A 19,980-nucleotide genomic window follows, 5' to 3' on the forward strand; every position below is an offset into this window, starting at 1 on the left:
TTGCGGGAAATGGTTGTGTGGCTAGGAAGAAGTGCTATTGTGATTGTGGAACTGTTGAAAGCTGTCTTCATTTTACACTAATCGGGATTGCACTCTTTGGCTAACTAACAGATTACGTAGTTTAACTGCTCAAAACTGCTTTTGGTCAGTTAAACAACAGTGCTCTCGAATTTTCAGGCACCAGAGTTTCGTTTAAAATGACATTACTTTTAAAGTACCTATATACTCGAGTATAAGCCGACCCGAATATAAGCCGAGGCACCTAAAATTTTACCACAAAAAACTGGGAAAACTTATTGACTCGGGTATAAGCCGGTTCACCACACCACCAACCTCCTGGTGGGCCGGAGTGCGTGTGTGCGCACATGCGCACACGGCAGAGGGGGCTTCTGTCTCCCCCTAGCCCCCCCTGTCCCCCTGCCTACATAGGGTGCTGCCGAGAGGCAGAGGCTGGTGGTGGCGGCGGCGACAGAGGAAGAACAAGCAGTCCGAAAGGACCCTCACTCGAGTATAAGCCGAGGGGGGATTTTTCAGCATTAAAAATGTGCTGAAAAAGTGGGCTTGTACACAAGTATATACGGTATTTGTAAAAACTGTAAGGTGAAACATGCCCCTTCTTGTAGCAAGTATTCTACTTTCTGTCATGTGCAAGGGGGTGCCTCATCAAAGATGGCGCCTTTGTCATGTATGCCCGCCATCGTCTAAAAATAGAGTGTTTGTTTCAAACTGTTTGTTTTATTTGTATGCAAATTTATGCAGTTTTAATCAATACTTAATTAAAAACCCCTATGACTAATCAAGCAAGATTTATTCAACTGGGTTCCAGCCCTAACACAAATATTGCTTCCTAGCGTTTGCAGATACATGTGCAGCTAATTGTATATTGAGGAAAACAAATGTGAACCAACTACAAAGAGAAGCTGGCAGGCTAGCGTTTTTAATGTTGTATTTCAAATTGTTCTAACCTGCCCTGGGACCTCAGGGTGAAAGGTCGGATAATAAATTAAAATAATAAAAAAATCCATTTCAGTTCTGTAGGTGCGGGAAACCCCCAGAACAACCTTTCCAGCTACTTATTTATTACACTTTAACCTTACTGTTAGTGGCTTATATCCTCATTGTTTCATGTTATACAGGTCCAGCCCTAGTTAGCTTTAGCAATAGAACTGAGTCATGTGGCTTCATAATGTCCTTTGGTCTCCTCCAATTACTTTTGGACTCCTTTGTTACATTTGCCAAGGGTGTTCTGCAATTGATCAGGAAGGAAGGAAGGAAGGAAGGAAGGAAGGAAGGAAGGAAGTCTTTTCCGAGTCTCATTTTCCAATAATTGTTCTGCTACCTTCCTCTCACCTAAGATTATGTCCAAAGTGCTTTTATATCTGAAATAATGATGGAGCTGGTTTTCAACTTTGTGATATATCACCAGCTAAACATCACGATATACTGACATATCACAGTGTCTGAAATATGGATGGAGCTATGTATATGGTTTGAAGCTCAACATCAAAAAACCGAAGATCATGGCCACTGGTCCCATCACCTCCTGGCAAATAGAAGGGGAAGAAATGGAGGCGGTGAGAGATTTTACTCTCTTGGGCTCCATGATCACTGCAGATGGTGACAGCAGCCATGAAATTAAAAGACGCCTGCTTCTTGGGAGAAAAGCAATGACAAACCTAGACAGCATCTTAAAAAGCAGAGACATCACCTTGTCAACAAGGGTCCGTATGGTTAAAGCTATGGTTTTCCCAGTAGTGATGTATGGAAGTGAGAGCTGGACCATAGAGAAGGCTGATTGCTGAAGAATTGATGCTTTTGAATTATGGTGCTGGAGGAGACTCTAGAGAGTCCCATGGACTACAAGAAGATCAAACCTATCCATTCTGAAGGAAATCAGCCCTGAGTGCTCACTGGAAGGACAGATCCTGAAGCTGAGGCTCCAATACTTTGGCCACCTCATGAGAAGAGAAGACTCCCTGGAAAAGACCCTGATGTTGGGAAAGATGGAGGGCACAAGGAGAAGGGGACAACAGAGGACGAGATGGTGGGACAGTGTTCTCGAAGCTACAAACATGAGTCTGACCAAACTGCGGGAGGCAGTGGAAGACAGGAGTGCCTAACGTGCTCTCGTCCATGGGGTCACGAAGAGTCGGACACGACTAAACAACTAAACAACAAATGTAGAGCTGGGGGCAGTAACCTAAGGCCCATGGGCCGGAAGGGGCCCCAGGAGGTTGTTTGACCGGCCCACAAGCTGCCCACAAGTTGCCCGCTGTGCTAAACCGGCGCAGTGCGGCGCCTCTCTTACACGGCGCCGAAAAGCGCGTCTGCTCAGACACCGAAAATCGCAGGCGTGCGCGATCCGGCCCACGGAGGGATCTCCGCAGGACCAATCCGGCCCAGGCAAGATAAACCTTGCTGACCCCTGATATAGAGGCATTGGCTGGCTTTATAGTGTCCCCCGCAATTTTGATTCACAATATAATACTGCCAGATCAAAATTATGAAACCAATATCATTTTTTTTTAAATTATTTAATCATTTTTTCAATACAAACAACAACCAAAAAACCATATACACCAAAAACCACAATAACACTAATAACACAATTTAACAATTCAGATTTGAGTACCGATATACCTATAACTACACCTTTTAAACAATATTTCCCCACCTCTCCTCCCCCTACTTCCCACCACTGTCCGCCAAAAATTCAAATATCTTTAATACGGTCAATGACCAGGAAGTCCACTGTCCGCCTTATCACTTAAGTATTCCTTCCAGATTTCTTCATATTTATCCATTCTTAATTTGCGTCAATATGCAATTCGTAGGTAACTAGCCTGTCCATATTGTCAATCCATGTGCTCAATGGGATCTTTTTGCGGCTCTTCCAATTCATCAAGACAAGTTTTTTTGCTTCTAGTATGGCGCGATACATCCATTTTTTTTTGACTCCTTGTAATCTCCCACGTTTCCGGTATATAATTTAGAAGTTAAATTCAAATCCCCTAAATAACAATTTCTTTTTATTACTCTTGCTATATATATATCCTCACCTCGCACCAAAATGATGTTATCATCGGGCAGTTAATCATCATGTGTAAGTTCGCATTTTTACTTCCACATCTCCAGCATGAAACCAATATCATGATATCGACTTGAATCTGGATTTGGATGATATACCGCCCAGTTCTAACACACGTCATGATTTACGATATATGGACTTTAAACTAGTTATGGGTGATATATCAATATATTGCCCAGCCCTAGCGGTGTTGTGTTCTTAGCGATCATGACTTCCTTCATAGGGAAAACAACTCATTTTGAAAAGGGCATTGACTTCCTGGGACACAACTGAGAAATTCAAATGCACTCTGTCACCCGGTAGTTTACTAGAGAGTCATTCAGTGATTGGGATAATATCCCAAGATTTATTCTTCATCATCCCAGACAGTCTCTCTCTCCCACCCTCTCTCTCTCCCTCCTCCCTCACTACCAGCTTTTCTCAATCTTGGATTTCCAGATTATTGGACTACAACTTCCAACCACCCTAGTTAGCAAGACTGTGGTCAGGGATGATGGTTGTTGTAGTCCAACAACATCTGGGGACCCTGCTTTGAGAAAGGTTGCTTTACACTGTGGAATCCAATATCTATCGCCACACACACACACACACACACACACACACAAAGAAATCTTTTTTAAAAAAATAACTTTTTATTCAAAATTAAAAGAAAACATATTATTCAGAAACATATCATCCTTATTCCCCCCATTTTTCCTCTCCCCCCCCCACAGAACCCACCCACCCCCACCCCCCAACTTCCCTCAGTTCCAGTCTTTGATTTCTCTAAAAATGCTGTTTTCTGCATGTTACAAAGTTGTATAGATCCTCAAACTATTTAGCTGATTATTATCAATAAAAAGTTTGTGAATGTTTATTCAAAACCAGCCAAGGAGTTCAGTTCGCTTTGTTGCGTCTTCAAATACGTTGTAAAGGGTTCCCATTCATCTTTAAAGCCACAGTTATCCTTGTCCCATAGCTTGTATGTCAGTTTTGCCAGTTCTGCATAGTCCATCAATTTTGCTTGCCATGATTCTTTAGTTGGGGTTTCTTCAGTCTTCCATCCTTGTGCTACCAGAACTCTTGCGGCCGTTGTCGCACACATGAAGATGTTTTTCAGCTTTTTTTGGCAGAACTTTCCCTACAATCCCTAATAAAAATGCTTCAGGTTTTTTAACAAATGTTAAATGGAACACATAAAGAAATCAAAACAACAACTCCTCCTCTTAGGAATACAAAATGTTATTTAAATATCAAAGCACTTTATCTCTGAATTACATATTCAAAGTATATACAGGTCACGCAGGGTCTTCTGTTCTGTGCCCTTTAGTAATGGTTTTGAAATGAAAGGAGAATGAGAAGGAGCCTATTACGTGTGGTCTGTTGTGTTAGCAAATTTGGTGATTTGTTTTCAGATGCCTATATCTAAGCTGGTCAACTAGAGTCTACATTGCCATGCAATCCAATTAAGACCCACTCATTTTGGAAGCCATCTGATTAAATTAATTTACATAGCCATTAGTTTAACATTGCCATTGTCCATCTTTCATCTCTCTTAAAGGGGCCAAATCTTTTCTCTCTCTCTCTCTCTTCTAAAATATAGCACACCCATGCAGCTCTGTTGTGGTGGTTGTTAGCAGTGTGTTAGGAATTGCTCACAGTTGGAATTGTGTGTTTTTCTGAGCAACGTCTGTGTAATAAACCAAAGACGGAACAGTTGTGAAAGTTAATCCTCTGTTAAAGCAGTGGAACCTCGGGGTCTTGTAAAATTCCTTGTTCCAACCCCTCCCCTCCCCTCCCAGTGACCCGTGGGCTGGAGAATTCAATTGTTAATTGTCTGGTCCCTACAGAGCGATAGTTTCTATGCAGTCATAGCCTGAACAGAATGCAACCCCTTTCTCCCCCAAGGCACCTTGGGTCAGCAAGAAATAGAAGGCACTTAGCCGGCTGGGGCACAATGGAGGGCAGTGTTGGGTTCACCGCTAAATAAGTGGTAATATTGTCTGTGCTGCTGGCAGTCTGAAAGCGTTCCATAAGGATGCAAATAACTTGCATTTCTGGCGGTTAGCGTGGACAAGTGAGAAAGGCGGTTCTGTTTGTCCTCTTGACCAAATCCCTCATTCCTACCCCCCAAAACGTTTAAAGCTAAGCCACTGTGCAAGCTGCGACTATTTATTTCCCATTTTTATAGTGCTTAAGACGCAGGATTTCAGGTGTCACCTCAGCAAGGCTGCTTTGCTAATTGCCACTCTGATGGAAAATAAAACGGGGACAGTAATATTAATAATTAATACTTTTGCAAGGCTGTAGCAATTTTCTGCATGAGGGATTTAAGTGCTTTTTTAAAAAAAAACACCACACACACAATTATGAATTACGTCTCTCAGCTTGGCTACTGTGAATGTCGATGCGGTATGTTAATGTCCCCTTGTTTCTCGCTATAGGCTCTGAAGATTGTTCCAGAAACTTCACCACTTCGAACGGTACTATTGAATCCCCGGGTTTCCCCGATAAGTATCCTCACAATTTGGACTGTGCTTTCACCATCATGGCCAAGCCAAAGATGGAGATCATCCTTCAGTTTCTAACCTTTGACCTGGAGCACGACCCCTTGCAAGTCGGGGAGGGAGATTGCAAGTATGATTGGCTGGACATCTGGGACGGTATTCCTCAAGGTAAGGATTAAAGTGATGTATCGCCAACGCTCTCTTCCGTGTCTGGCTACTGTCACACTAACAGCATCAATTTTGAGTCCGCAGAATTCCATAAAGGTCATAAATTGCTAACACTTTACGGCTCCATCCAATCTCACATGTTGTTGCCTTGTCCTTAGCAGGGACCAGAGCTTAAATTGAACAGTGATGGAGTTCCTTTCTATTTCCTGTGCCGGCATTGCACCCTTACTGGTTCATTGTAACTTCAGGTGATGTTGAAAATAGATTGAGGCCTTAAAACAACCTGATTCATATAATCAGACCATCAAGTTCAGAAGTTGGCATATTTGAGAGTTCTCTGAAATACTCTGTTCTCAGAGGCTCCCTTAGCCAGAAAGTATAGAATAGACCATTTTCTACACTGATTGCATACAGAAATGTTTTGTATGCAAATGTTTTCATGATTTTTATGAAAAAGTTGTCGAGAAATGTTATCCATCAATCGATCGATCACCATTTTTCCTGCTAGCGAAACAACGTATGCACTAAAAGTGAAAATAGCTGAAGGTTAGGCTTTTCAGTGGCATGGACATATATGATTACTTGCGTTGAATAAGAACCTCCACCAGGGGACCAGGCAGGAGAGCCCTCTATATGTAATTTCTTTATTGCATAATCCCAAACATGTCGCTCAGAAATAAGCAGCATTGAGTTCAATTGGACGTACTCCCAGGTCAGTGAGCGAAGCACATGGATTCATGGCCCCAAAACCAGATTGTAAGTAGATGGGCTGGTAAAATTTATGGTGGACTAAACCACTGAGCCTAGGGCTTGCCTAGGGCTTTCCAATCAGAAGGTTGGTGGTTTGAATCCCCATGACGGGGTGAGCTCCTGTTGCTCGGTCCCTGCTCCTGCCAACCTAGCAGTTTGAAAGCACGTCAAAGTTCAAGTAGATAAATAGGTACCGCTCCGGCGGGAAGGTAAACGGCGTTTCCATGCGCTGCTCTGGTTTCCCAGAAGTGGCTTAGTCATGCTGGCCACATGACCCGGAAGTTGTACGCCAGCTCCCTCAGTCAATAAAGCGAGATGAGCGCCACAACCCCAAAGTCGTCCACGGCTGGACCTAACGGTCAGGGGTCCCTTTACCTTTACTGACCTATGCACAAAATTTGCTGCAGGCAGCATTTTACGCAACAGCCACTAAGCTTAATCATCTGTTTAGGCTGCAGTGCTTTCAGAGAAGAGGTCTTGGCAAATCTGGGGTCCAGAGACACCCTTGTGCAAATTAATTGAAACAAAGCATGTTTTCTATGCCACATTGATCAGTCTGTCAAGCAACCACAAAAGATGATGTTTTGGGGATGCTTGTTATTATGGTGTCAGAAGCCGGCAGCCAATAGAAGGAATGATGTGCTCGCCGCAATATATTGAGGTGGCACTGTGGGTAAAAGCCTCAGCGCCTAGGACTTGCCAATCGAAAGGTCGGCGGTTCAAATCCCCGCGGCGGGGTGCGCTCCCGTCGCTCGGTCCCAGCGCCTGCCAACCTAGCAGTTCGAAAGCACCTCCGGGTGCAAGTAGATAAATAGGGACCGCTTACTGGCGGGAAGGTAAACGGCGTTCCGTATGCTGCGCTGACTTGCCAGATGCAGCTTGTCACGCTGGCCACGTGACCCGGAAGTGTCTGCGGACAGCGCTGGCTCCCGGCCTCTAGAGTGAGATGAGCGCACAACCCTAGAGTCTGGCAAGACTGGCCCGTTCGGGCAGGGGTACCTTTACCTTACTAAAGACAGTTATTCCAGACCTGGAAAAGAGTCATCCTGACGGTACTGGGATATTGCAGCAGGACCTAGCCCCCTGTCACACATCGAAAGTGGTGAAGATATTCATGACAGAGCAGCAAATACAGATACTTGATTGGCCAGGGAATTCCCTGAACTTAAATCCCATTGAGAATTTGTGGGCTATATGCAAAAGTCGCCTCCGTGCTGTAGATTGTACGACTATGGAGAAGCTCATTTAGGCGCTGATTCAAGTGTGGTACAGGGATCTGAAAATCAACAGTGACTGTTTGAAACGAGTAGACTCCTTGCCAAACCGTGTTCAAATGCTGCTTAAAAATAGCGGCGGTCATATCCGTTACTAATGTACGTATATGGGAGTTTTGTACAATAAACTACTGTACTAAATTCATTGTTTGTTTCAATTAATTTGCACAAGGGTGTACATGCAAGAGGTTTTCATCCCTGCATGTTTTCATTTTCATCTTGTAGCCTCTGATAATACGGATGGCTTATTCCTGCCCCTTCAAACCTTCCCAAGTGACGTAGGCAAGATGACGATAAGTTTATCTAACTAAGAGTTGTGCTTTTCTTCTGTTTCTGTTGCAGTTGGCCCCTTGATTGGCAGGTACTGTGGGACTAAAACTCCTTCGGATATCCACTCGACTACTGGCATCTTGTCACTCACGTTCCACACAGATTTGGCAGTGGCCAAGGATGGTTTTTCTGCTCGCTATTACTTAGTTCCGCAGGAGGTGCCAGAGAGTAAGTTGGCATCTTGTTCTGTTCGAGTGTTCGCCAGTATTCCTCTAGTTCCAGATTCTGCACTGGGGACCCTGAATAAAACAAAAATGTAGACACGTGTGGGTAACTTTTCTGAATTCCCCATCTCGGAATTATTTTTAGTTTTGCCATTTTAATTTCATGGCAGAACTCAAAACGTGGTCATCTGGAGCCTCTCTTATTTGTTTTGTTATCTTTGCTCACTGCTAGCACCCAAGCTTCCGCGGCAGATTTAGAAATTGCTATGGAAACCCTAAACCCAAGATTAAAATGTCAAAATTTTGCGAAATAAATTTGTTCAGAAATGTTTCAGATTGGAGTTTTGGGTATGCTCTACATAGGAGAAGGAAGGAAGGAAGGAAGGAAGGAAGGAAGGAAGGAAGGAAGGAAAGAAAGAAAGAAAGAAAGAAAGAAAGAAAGAAAGAAAGAAAGAAAGAAAGAAAGAAAGAAAGAAAGACACTTGAAGCCATATTGAAAAAGCATGAATTTGAACCATTAGAATGTTAACAGTTGTCTCTTCCTGTAGTGCAGAGCTCAGCAAGGCTTACCAGCCATGAGCCAGATCACTCCCGCGGAGATCGTCCATGGGCTGGGCCAGCACAGCATGACTCCGGAAATCGCATCTGCACATGCCCAGATGCCGGAAATTGCACCTGCGCAGAAGCTATTTTCAGCGTCTGGGCATGCGCAGAAGAGATTTCCGGTATCTGCGTGTATGCAGACGTGATTTCCGGCACCGCTTGGTGACTCGCCGCGCTGCACTGGTTTAGCACAGCGCGCGGAGGACTCGCCGAGCGGGCGGCTCGGTTCAGGGGTGGCTCATGGGCCGGTAAAACGGTCTTTGTGGGCCACAGCTGGCCCATGGGCCGCACGTTGCCAATCCCTGCTCTAGTGTGTGACATCATATCTTGGGTTTTTAAAAAAATCTTCTTTTTATGTCATGGGTTCAGAGCCTGTGCTACTTCAGAAGTTGTTGGACTACAAATCCCATCGCAATCCCTGACCATTGAGCATGCTGGCTGGGACTGATGAGCTTTTGGAGTTAACCACATCTGGAGGGCCACAGGGTGCCCACCCCTGTTGTAGGACAACAACAGCACACAAAAAACTGTAAATGCTGCGGGGGGGGGGGAGACCACCTAAATATAGAGATGATTTGGAAATTAGCTATGCACAGCTGCAATATATTTAATCACACTTGGAAAATTGAGGGCTTTCTTCAGGCTTTTAGTGAAGAATTCCAGTTTTCCTTGCACTTTGTAGGAGATTGCCAGGCAAGAACATTCCCGACCTGCCATAGTTGCAGCACTTTGATGCAGATGAGAAGGGATTTGATAGAGCTCCAGATGTGAGCTCTTCCCTGGCTGTTTCTGAACATTAATATTTCATCACCTTTTCATAGGTGCATAGAGACAATTCTATTTTGTGCTCATTTTTGCAGACACATGTTTTTTTAATTCTTATTTTATTTGATAGGATGTTACGAGGCCATTAGCGGCGTTTCCCTTAGCGGAGCTCCACAGATTCGGGGGGGGGGGGGGGCACGCGTTTCTCTTCTAATCCACTCTCCACCTGCTGTAGACTTTCAGTGCAACAGCCCGTTGGGGATGGAAACCGGCCGAATCTCCAACGAGCAGATCACGGCCTCCTCTACTTACTCGGATGGCAGGTGGACCCCGCAGCAGAGCCGGCTCAATAGTGATGACAACGGGTGGACTCCTAATGTAGATAACAACAAGGAATTCCTGCAGGTACGTATGCCCAGCTCCAAGAGAGCAATTGGCAGAGGATAAGCGGTACTCGGTAACTAAGGAGGGAGAGCAGCACGATTCAGAAAGGCTGGTACCGAAACCATAATATCCGGCTTAGCAACAGTTGAATTGCCAGGCAACTGGTGAGATCTGATGTTCAAGCCTTTGTCATCAAACACATGGCTAGCGAGAGTCCCCAGCTAGCATTCTCCTCTATGAAAAGCTTGGCTTGGCATGGGCTGGCATGCTGTGTGTCCATGGAAGCAGGCTTGGCAGGGCGATGTGAGGGAAACAAGTGCCTTTGTTTAGACACATGGTTTGTCTTGGCAGGGAGCTGCCACTGCCCTCTGGACTTTCAGGTCGCACACAAACAAACAAACACACACACACACACACACTTTCTCCTTAAACCAAACTGATTGCCATGCTGTCCAATTGACCCCGGTACATGAAGCTTGTAGAATCTCCTTGTTGCATGCTGGGAACCAGCAGGAGGGCATTGAGCTGCTGTTTGGCAAAGGCGGCGTGACTCTTGCCTTCATGAACTGAAGGCAGCACTGTTAGGCCATTAACATTCCTACAGAAGTCTCGGCTTGACCTGGTGGCCCCTGAGCCTTGATGGGCTTTCCAGAGGGCTAAGAGGAGAGAACACGCTGCCGCTTACATGCCCCGTCGACTCCGCGAGAGATCGAAAGGAGCGGGGCTTTCCCACGTGTGCTAGGCGAGTACAGCTAGAACAATATTTATTCTGCCGGGGAGTCTCAGTGCATACCAGCAGCTGGGAAAACCAGCAGGAACGTACAAAAGGAAGGCTTTAGCAGGGGCTGTACAGGACCAGTTCATGGCAGCAAAAAAAGTCATGGATTGGATGGAGAACCGTGTGGTGGGATGTGCTAAAGGGCATTCAACACGGGAAGTACTGGAACAAATGGAGCAACTGAATCTTCATGGCGCAGTTCCTAAGCCAGCATGTCTTGATAAGCTGCTGTATCACTAAAAATCTCCAAAAAGCACGAATCGGACACCACGACTTAATCTTACATGTGAAAAGACATCCCCCCCCCCAAACAATGCATGCTGACCTCTTTTCCACTGCAAATGAGGCAAGAGCTTAATTTGGGTGAAGATTCCCTAGTTTGAGCTTTGATTTTATTTGGGTTTTAAGAACATCAAAGCCAAAGTTCTTTATTCAGCTTATGGTCAGGGTCTCCTCCCCAACACAATACTAGCACATGCCTTGCCTGAACCAGAAAAATGCTTTTTCACTCCTGAAATCTGTCGGCATTTGCTTGCAACAGACTTAGCAAGGCATCGGGGGGGGGGTGCGGTCCCACTGTATGATTAATGACATCATGGTAAAAGGGCACACAGCCTGTTTTTGCTCAGATTACTTCCACTCCAATGCATAATTTTTATCATGGCTTGCAACTGAGGCTGGTACACAGTTGTGCTGGGCATTTTTTAAGAGACATAGTAAGGATTTCATCCCAGAGATGTTTACCGTTCAATCTGACGAAGCAACGGGAAGTGGGCGGGGGGGGGGGGCACTTTCAAAATGTGCTTCCCTCCCTCAATTATGAACCTTGCAACAAAACCAGGCAGGCTGAAAACATTTCCTTCTATGGCTCATGGGCTGCCACATCTAGGGATGTTAACTCAGCTGGTCTGAAAATTGATCCTATTAAGTTCTTATACTGGAACAGAGCTTAGACAGAATAGGCAACTCTAAACATGGCCAGTGGCAAAAGCTACAGCTGCGTCACAGTGATCTACTAGAAATGAAATACCGCCATGCTAATTTATACCAGCTGAGCACCCGATCCTCAGGTCTACTTTCAAACATAGCCTTCTTGAAGCAGCTGCAGCCCAACATGGCGAGTCCTGGAGAATGCCTTTAGCAAAACATACTACTGTTGTAAGCTGTTGGTGGCTCTGAGATCCATTGTGGCTCACGATTCCATTTGTATAAAGGTAAAGGTAAAGGGACCCCTGACCATTAGGTCCAGTCGTGACCAACCCCGGGGTTGTGGTGCTCATCTCGCTTTATTGGCCAAGGGAGCCGGCGTACAGCTTCCAGGTCATGTGGCCAGCATGACTAAGCCGCTTCTGGCGAACCAGAGCAGCGCACAGAAACGCCATTTACCTTCCCGCCAGAGCGGTACCTATTTATCTACTTGCACTTTGACGTGCTTTCGAACTGCTAGGTTGGCAGGAGCAGGGACCAAAGAATGGGAGCTCACCCCGTCACAGGGATTCGAACCGCGACCTTCTGATCGGCAAGTCCTAGGCTCTGTGGTTTAACCCACAGCGCCACCCGTGTCCCATTTGTATAGCCTGCCTTTATTGGCACCCAAGGCCGTGTACATGGGATCATGTCCATCGATCCAGGCATTGACCTGCTTCAGAACAGTGGTGGCCTCATGTGCCTTCAGACCAAACCCATATGTCTTCACAACTGCTGTCGAAGGATGTGCTCACTGCAAGTTCTGTGTCGTTGGCTTCCTCGTTCTCACCCTCTTGATCTGCGGTTTTGTCTCATTTGGCGTCTGCAGACGCTGCTTCAGGAAGGTTGCATCTGCCAATGTTTCAAGCAAAGAGCAGGTCTACCTTATTACTGCTGAACTTACGAAGCTCCTGTCATTCTTCCTTCGCCCTCCTTCCCCCCCACAGGTGGACCTCCGCTTTCTGACGGTGCTGACAGCCATTGCTACTCAGGGTGCCATCTCCAGGGAAACCCAGAATGGCTACTATGTCCGGTCGTACAAACTGGAGGTCAGCACAAATGGGGAGGACTGGATGATGTACCGTCACGGGAAAAACCACAAGGTAAGCGCTTCCTCTTCCCCACAACCCACTCCCCCCAAAATACTGTATTTTTTGCTCTATAAGACGCACTTTCCCCCTCCTTAAAAGTAAGGGGAAATGTGTGTGCATATTATGGAGCGAATGCAGGCTGCGCAGCTATCCCAGAAGCCAGAACAGCAAGAGGGATTGCTGCTTTCGCTGTGCAGAGATCCCTCTTGCTGTTCTGGCTTCTGAGATTCAGAATATTTTTTTTCTTGTTTTCCTCCTCCAAAAACTAGGTGCGTCTTGTGGTCTGGTGCGTCTTATGGAGCGAAAAATACGGTAATGATTCCAGACTGCAAAGGATTCTGTTGATGGTCGAATGGAAGGTCTAAATTAACTTGAGTTGTTGCTTTTTTTGCTGCCTTTTTTTGTTCGTTTGCTTACTGCCAAGATGCAAAACATGGAGCTGTCACCCCTCCCCAAGTAATCTTTATTATCTCTTGAGGGGTGAGGAAACAGTGACCCTCCTTGACGGGGGGGGGGGAGGAATCTGGCTTCTGTTGTGCCTTGCTCAGTGGAGAGAGCCTGCGGTACGTCTGTGGACTGCAAATGAAGGGGAAAATGCTTCAGCAGCCCGTGTTTTGCCATAGAAGATTCATTGAGCATTTATGGCCCGAGCCCCGTCCACATGCTGGGTTAACAATCACAAAACCGCATGAAACTGCAGTTCAGGAGTTATTGAGGCTTAGAAAATGAAAGGGCGCAAATCCTGAGAGGGGATCACCGTGTCCTAGAGAATAAAGCCCGACGATAAATAACGAGGAGCAATTCGGTTTGTCAGGGATAGGGGATCTGCAGCGGCGGCGGCAGCCGTTGGTTGGCAGTGATGCATTGACCTCTCTCTGCTTGTGCCTCCTCTGTCTATAAATATGGCTGTGTTGACCCTTGCTGATCCCACAACCTCCGAATGCTTAGTGTTTGCTCAGTGGGGGGGGGAGGGAAGGCACTTACTTTGTGCTTTGGGCAGGTGTGCGAGAGAGCAGGCCGCATGGAGTGCAGCTGTTTATAATAAAGCTGTCTCTGCTCCTGGGATGGCATGGAGCTGTCATTCATCTTTGCCTTTGTTGTGGAGGCGCTTCTGAACTGACCCTCGGTGCTCTCCGCTGCAGAATACTGTAGAACACGAATTCAAACTTTGCCAGAGCAAACCCACCTTAAGCTAAGAGGGAGGGAAGCTTCTCGAAGAAGCAGCAACTGCTAGCTAGGAGCGATAGAAGCTTTGGCTTGGCTGCTGCCAAGGGGAAGGTTGGGGGCACCTCTTTTATTCCCTCTTCATTTGTCTGTGATCCCGAGACAAGCAATTCCGCCCAAACCAAGCAGCAAGTAATTCCACCTAGAACCCAGCACCTTCAAACTCCCTCCCGTCTAGTTTTGTAATCCAGAGCTGGGGGTTCAAGTGGGACTGTTTTTGTGGATCGCTATAGGGAAGATTACTGTATTGTTTTCTCAGGCTGGGTGATACCTGGTTTTCAACATCGCGATATAACACCAGCTAAACATTGCGATGTATCAATATACCACAATGTCTAAAATAAGGATGGAGCAGGTTTTCAACTTGGTGATATATCACCACTAGACATTGTAATACAGTGGTACCTCGGGTTACATACGCTTCAGGTTACATACGCTTCAGGTTACGGACTCCGCTAACCCAGAAATAGTGCTTCAGGTTAAGAGCTTTGCTTCAGGATGAGAACAGAAATGGTGCTCCGGTGGCGCGGCGGCAGCAGCAGGAGGCCCCATTAGCTAAAGTGGTGCTTCAGGTTAAGAACAGTTTCAGGTTAAGTACGGACCTCCAGAATGAATTACCGTATTTTTTGCACCACAACACTCACTTTTTTCCTCCTAGAAAGTAAGGGGAAATGTCTGTGCGTGTTATGGAGGGAATGCCTACGGGTGGCATGCCTACGGATTTTCCTCCTCTAAAAACTATGTGCGTGTTATGGTCGGGTGTGTGTTATACAGCGAAAAATACGGTAAGTACTTAACCCGAGGTACCACTGTATACCGATATACCACAATGTTTGAAATAAGGATGGAACTAAGTAGAGGCATTGGCTGGCTTCATGGTTTCCCCCACATTGTGATTTTTGCATAGCACACGGATGCACGCATAATGATCAAAAATTATGAAATCATATCACGAAATGGATTTCCAAACCGGTTTTGGACGCTCTGTCGATATTCTGCCCAGCCCTAATTGTTTCCCTTCCTTGGAGTAACAGGTTAGGTTCCCCAAAATGTGGTGTTCCTGATCAGAGTTTATTGCAATGAAATGGCAGCTCAGGCAGGGAAGAAGCAACGCACGGCAGTTATCAGAGCTGATGTTTTGGCCTCCATAAAAAGGCCCAGGTGTGGCTTGAGGATGTGAGACCTCTACTTTCAGAGGTCTGCCTCTGTCTTTCAGTGGCTGCAGATTTCCCCCTGCTTCAGTGCATGCTTTGTTTCTTCTGGGCTCCACGATTTAAAGCACCTACGATGCTCAGGTGGCTTTCAGTTGGATGTGGTCTTTCCCTCCTTCCTTTAATGCCCACCCACCGAACCTATCTGCCTTTGTTTTATCTCAGTTACATTTAAGGTAAAGGGACCCCTGACCATTAGGTCCAGTCGTGACTGACTCTGGGGTTGCGGCGCTCATCGCTTTATTGGCCGAGGGAGCCGGCGTACAGCTTCCGGGTCATGTGGCCAGCATGACTAAGCCGCTTCTGGCGAACAAGAGCAGGGCACGGAAACGCCGTTTACCTTCCCGCCAGAGTGGTACCTATTTATCTACTTGCACTTTGACGTGCTTTTGAACTGCTAGGTTGGCAGGAGCAGGGACCGAGCAACGGGAGCTCACCCCGTCGCGGGGATTTGAACCGCCAGCCTTCTGATCGGCAAGCCCTAGGCTCTGTGGTTTAACCCACAGCGCCACCTGTGTCCCTAGTTACATTTAGGATACCCAAATATATATATGCTCCCATGCAGGTCTCGTTAAAAGAAGGGAAATAATCCTTAGAGTTGTCATCATCAGCTCTTTGGATGAAGGTTAACCTTCTGGCAGGATTTGGAGGGAGATGATTCATGTGAGATTATATCTGCAGCATTCACAGATCTGGAGAACTAGTTAAAAATCATGCTCGGGAAGAAAAGGCCATAAATTACTCGAGATTGTCACTTGTAGGAAATTTGCCGTTCACAGCAAACAGAGATGTGAGGTGGGTTTTGATAAGTCTTTCTTGTCACATCTGGTTCTCTGCTTCTTCTTAGCCCATTTAGTATGGTAAGCCCTGGTTGCTCTCATCTGAAGCAAATAGGGTGGAGCAACAGGCAAGCCAGTGACTTCGAAAGCTGATTTGTCCCAGCTGAGAAACCCCATCGTTTGATATTAATCCAGAAATCTAATTTCCTTCAAAGCTATTCCCTCCCAACCCACCAAACTCAAGATTCCCCCCACGCCCATTTTAAACAAAATATGCCCCTATTTTAAACTGGCCTCAGGCTGGCCTTCGACAGCAAATGTGGAATCCTGGGCAGGGCAGTGTGGTGTTTGGGGGAAGGGGGAAAGAAAAGTTGACATGGGATCTGCAGGAGAGAAAAGTCAGGCAGGAGGGACAACACCTAAGTCTGCTCCCCACCTTCTGTCGATCGTCCTCTTTAGTTCCTTCTTCCAGTCCCTCTTCCCTCCTAAATTGAAGAACCTGGTCCAGCTGGGTGGGGACAGAGACTTGGGTGGATTGTGAAGAAGAAGAGTTTGGATTTGATATCCCGCTTTATCACTACCCAAAGGAGTCTCAAAGTGGCTCACAATCTCCTTTCCCTTCCTCCCCCACAACAAACACTATGTGAGGTGAGTGGGGCTGAGAGACTTCAGAGAAGTGTGACTAGCCCAAGGTCACCCACCAGCTGCATGTGGAGGAGCAGGGAATCAAACCCGGTTCACCAGATTATGAGTCCACCGCTCTTAACCACTACGCCACACTGGCTGAAGGGGTTGCAAAGGAAAAGCAGCCTTCAGGGAAAGGATTAAGGCCCCCGTCCCAAGTTGTGCTGATTACAGTGGTACCTCGGGTTACATACGCTTCAGGTTACAGACTCCGCTAACCCAGAAATAGTACCTTGGGTTAAGAACTTTGCTTCAGGATGAGAACAGAAATCGTGTGGCACCAGCAGGAGGCCCCATTAGCTAAAGTGGTGCTTCAGGTTAAGAACTGTTTCAGGTTAAGAACGGACCTCCGGAACGAATTAATACTTAACCCGAGGTACCACTGTACGTTGTTCCCCATCCCTGTTTAGCAGCTAGCCTCAGATTAGTTCAGCAGTTGCAGGCTGAATGTGGCAGAAGCTGGTCTGGAAGTAGTATTTTCAAGCCCTATTATGTGGCAGCAAGGGAGCTCAATTTTACAACAACCCCATTACCAGGCACAATTCAAAGCCTTGGTCAGACCACACCTGGAATACTGTGTCCAATTCGGGACACCACAATTTAAGAAGGATGTTGACAAGCTGGAACGTGTGCAGAGGAGGGCAACCAAGATGCTCAAGGGTCTGGAATCTAAGCCTTACAAGGAGCGCTTGAAGGAGCTGGGCATATTTAGCCTGGAAAAGAGGAGACTGAATGGAGAAATGATAAAGGTAAAGGTAAAGGTACCCCTGCCTGTATGGGCCAGTCTTGACAGACTCTGGGGTTGTGCGCCCATCTCACTCAAGAGACCGGGGGCCAGCGCTGTCCGGAGACACTTCCGGGTCACGTGGCCAGCGTGACAAAGCTGAATCTGGCGAGCCAGCGCAGCACACGGAAACGCCGTTTACCTTCCCGCTAGTATGCGGTCCCTATTTATCTACTTGCACCTGGGGGTGCTTTCGAACTGCTAGGTCGGCAGGCGCTGGGACCGAGCAGCGGGAGCGCACCCCGCCGCGGGGATTCGAACCGCCGACCTTTCGATCGCCATCTTCAAATACTTTTAAGGGCTGCTCACATGAAAGAGGGAGCAAGCTTGTTTTCTCCTGCTCTGGAGGGCAGGACCCGAGGCCATGGCTTCAAGTTGCAAGAAAGGAGATTCTGACTAAACACTCGGGGGAAACTTTCAGACAGTAAGAGCTGTTCGGCAGTGCAACCGACTCCAATGAGAGGTGGTGGAGTCACCTTCCTTGGAGGTTTCTAAGCAGAGGTTGGATGGCCATCTGTTATGATGGATGTTTCAGCTGAGATTCCTGCATTGCAGGGTCTTGTTTGTGCTGGGGTTCCTTCCAATTCTTAAGAAAGTCTTGGTCATTACCTTTAAAGCCATACATGGCTGGTTCCTAGGATATCTGAGGGACTGTCTCGTTCTGTCAGCACCTGCCCCTTTCATGAAGATCTACTCGAGTGGTTTTACTTGGTGTCCTTTGGGTGGTCAAGGCGCAACTGGACGGACCATGGGAGTGGGCCTCCTCTGTGACTATGCCTAGTTTTTGAGACTCCCTCCCTCTTTAGTTCTGTCTTCTGCACCCTTGTCTTCTGCCCAAGACATTATCGTTCTGGCAAGCGTGTGACCTGCCAGGTCGATGGTCTTCTGGTGACTAAACCCATTGACTTTGGATAGCTTTGATTTGTTGCACCTACCTCTGTTTTTATTATTTTTGTTACTGGTTAATCCTTTCTCTCGCCCCCATTTTATTATTTTAAAATTTGTTCTGGGAACACAGTGGAAGGGTGAGATGGAAATCTTTCAAATAAATAAATCCAGAGGGAGTTGAATCTTGTACGAAACGTGGGATAGAGAGCAGAGGTAGAGCAAAATGCTCATTTTGTGCCACTACGGGTTTCATATTTGATGTTCAGGTACAGGGAAGGAAGAAGCTGGTTTAAGTGAAAATGGCCTGAATGTGTTGTTCGCTGGGGGAAGCTGATTGCACAACCTCTCTCTCTCTCTCTCTCTCTCTCTCTCTCTCTCTCTCTCTCTTCCTCTCTCTTCCAGGGTGCCTTCCTCTCCTGTCAGGAAGCCCCCAAAGTTCTGAACTGAATGCACAGATTCCATGCTGGGTTTCTTTTGTGGTGCCACAGTGCCGCACTCTGCATGGTTCAAATTGAAATAGCTACGCCATGCCAAATAGATTTGTCAGTTCTGCCGCAGTGTGATTTGGTGCCATGGAGTGCAGGGAAAGAGAAGAGAGGAGGACTCTGTCAAATTTTGCTTATGCATGTATATAGGGGCACACACAGAGACATACATACATACATACATACATACATACATACATACATACGTGTGTGTCTCTGTAGCTAGCAGTGAGTCCCTTCTCTGCTGATTCTGTAAGATGGGCTCAGAGCCAAATTTAACTGGTGCTACTGACAGGTCAACTAACATCTTCATAAAAGAAATTGAGACAGAGAGAGCCAAAGAGGCAGGGAGAGCCACATGAAGCAAAGCTGGAAAAGAAAGATTATATTTCCCCCAGAAAGTAAGAGAGCAGCCCCCGCCTTCAGTCATCGCTGGTACCAAGGGAGGTGAAAAGAACTGGTGTTGTTGGGGATTTCTATAAGCTGTGAAGACCAGTACACTCCCAATTCCCTAGCTGTTGGCAGTCTTGATGCAGTGCGCCAAAGGCAAGGGACTAGGGATAAGTTGAATAAAGAGGAGGGAAAACAAGATTAACAAGAGGTTTCAGCAGAAGGGGATGGTCGTGTTGTTTTTCATAAAGAGCAGCGCTGCTTTCGGGGAGAAGGAGGGACGGAGTGGGGTGGAAAGGGATTTGCACACCTGACACCTGAGCTGAACTGAGTGAATTCTCCAAACCTCACCTCTGCCATCAGCATCACTGAACGATCTTCAGGTCCTTCAGGAAGAGGAGAGTGTTTTCACCCACAAAAAATACTGGTCTGCCCATCTTGGCAAAGTCCCCCTCCCCCTTTTAAAATCTGTGTGGAATTGTTGTTGTTTAGTCGTTTAGTCGTGTCCGACTCTTCGTGACCCCATGGACCAGAGCACGCCAGGCACTCCTGTCTTCCACTGCCTTCCGCAGTTTGGTCAAACTCATACTGGTAGCTTCAAGAACACTGTCCAACCATCTCATCCTCTGTCGTCCCCTTCTCCTTGTGTCCTCCATCTTTCCCAACATCAGGGTCTTTTCCAGGGAGT

At 46.7% G+C, this 19,980-nt stretch overlaps 1 protein-coding gene across 4 annotated transcripts in view; it reads left to right on the forward strand.

Moving 5' to 3' along the window:
- NRP2 (neuropilin 2) overlaps nucleotides 1-19,980 on the forward strand; it is a 237,770-nt gene that overhangs the window by 92,314 nt on the left and 125,476 nt on the right. For all 4 annotated transcript variants that reach the window (XM_028702094.2, XM_028702112.2, XM_028702103.2 and 1 more), the window contains exons 4-7: nucleotides 5,512-5,742; nucleotides 8,109-8,264; nucleotides 9,864-10,033; nucleotides 12,704-12,859. In XM_028702094.2, coding sequence (XP_028557927.2) covers nucleotides 5,512-5,742; nucleotides 8,109-8,264; nucleotides 9,864-10,033; nucleotides 12,704-12,859 — 713 coding nt within the window. The remainder of the gene's footprint in view (nucleotides 1-5,511; nucleotides 5,743-8,108; nucleotides 8,265-9,863; nucleotides 10,034-12,703; nucleotides 12,860-19,980) is intronic.

The sequence above is a fragment of the Podarcis muralis genome, chromosome 1, assembly GCF_964188315.1.
Source record: "Podarcis muralis chromosome 1, rPodMur119.hap1.1, whole genome shotgun sequence".
Lineage (NCBI taxonomy): Eukaryota > Metazoa > Chordata > Lepidosauria > Squamata > Lacertidae > Podarcis > Podarcis muralis.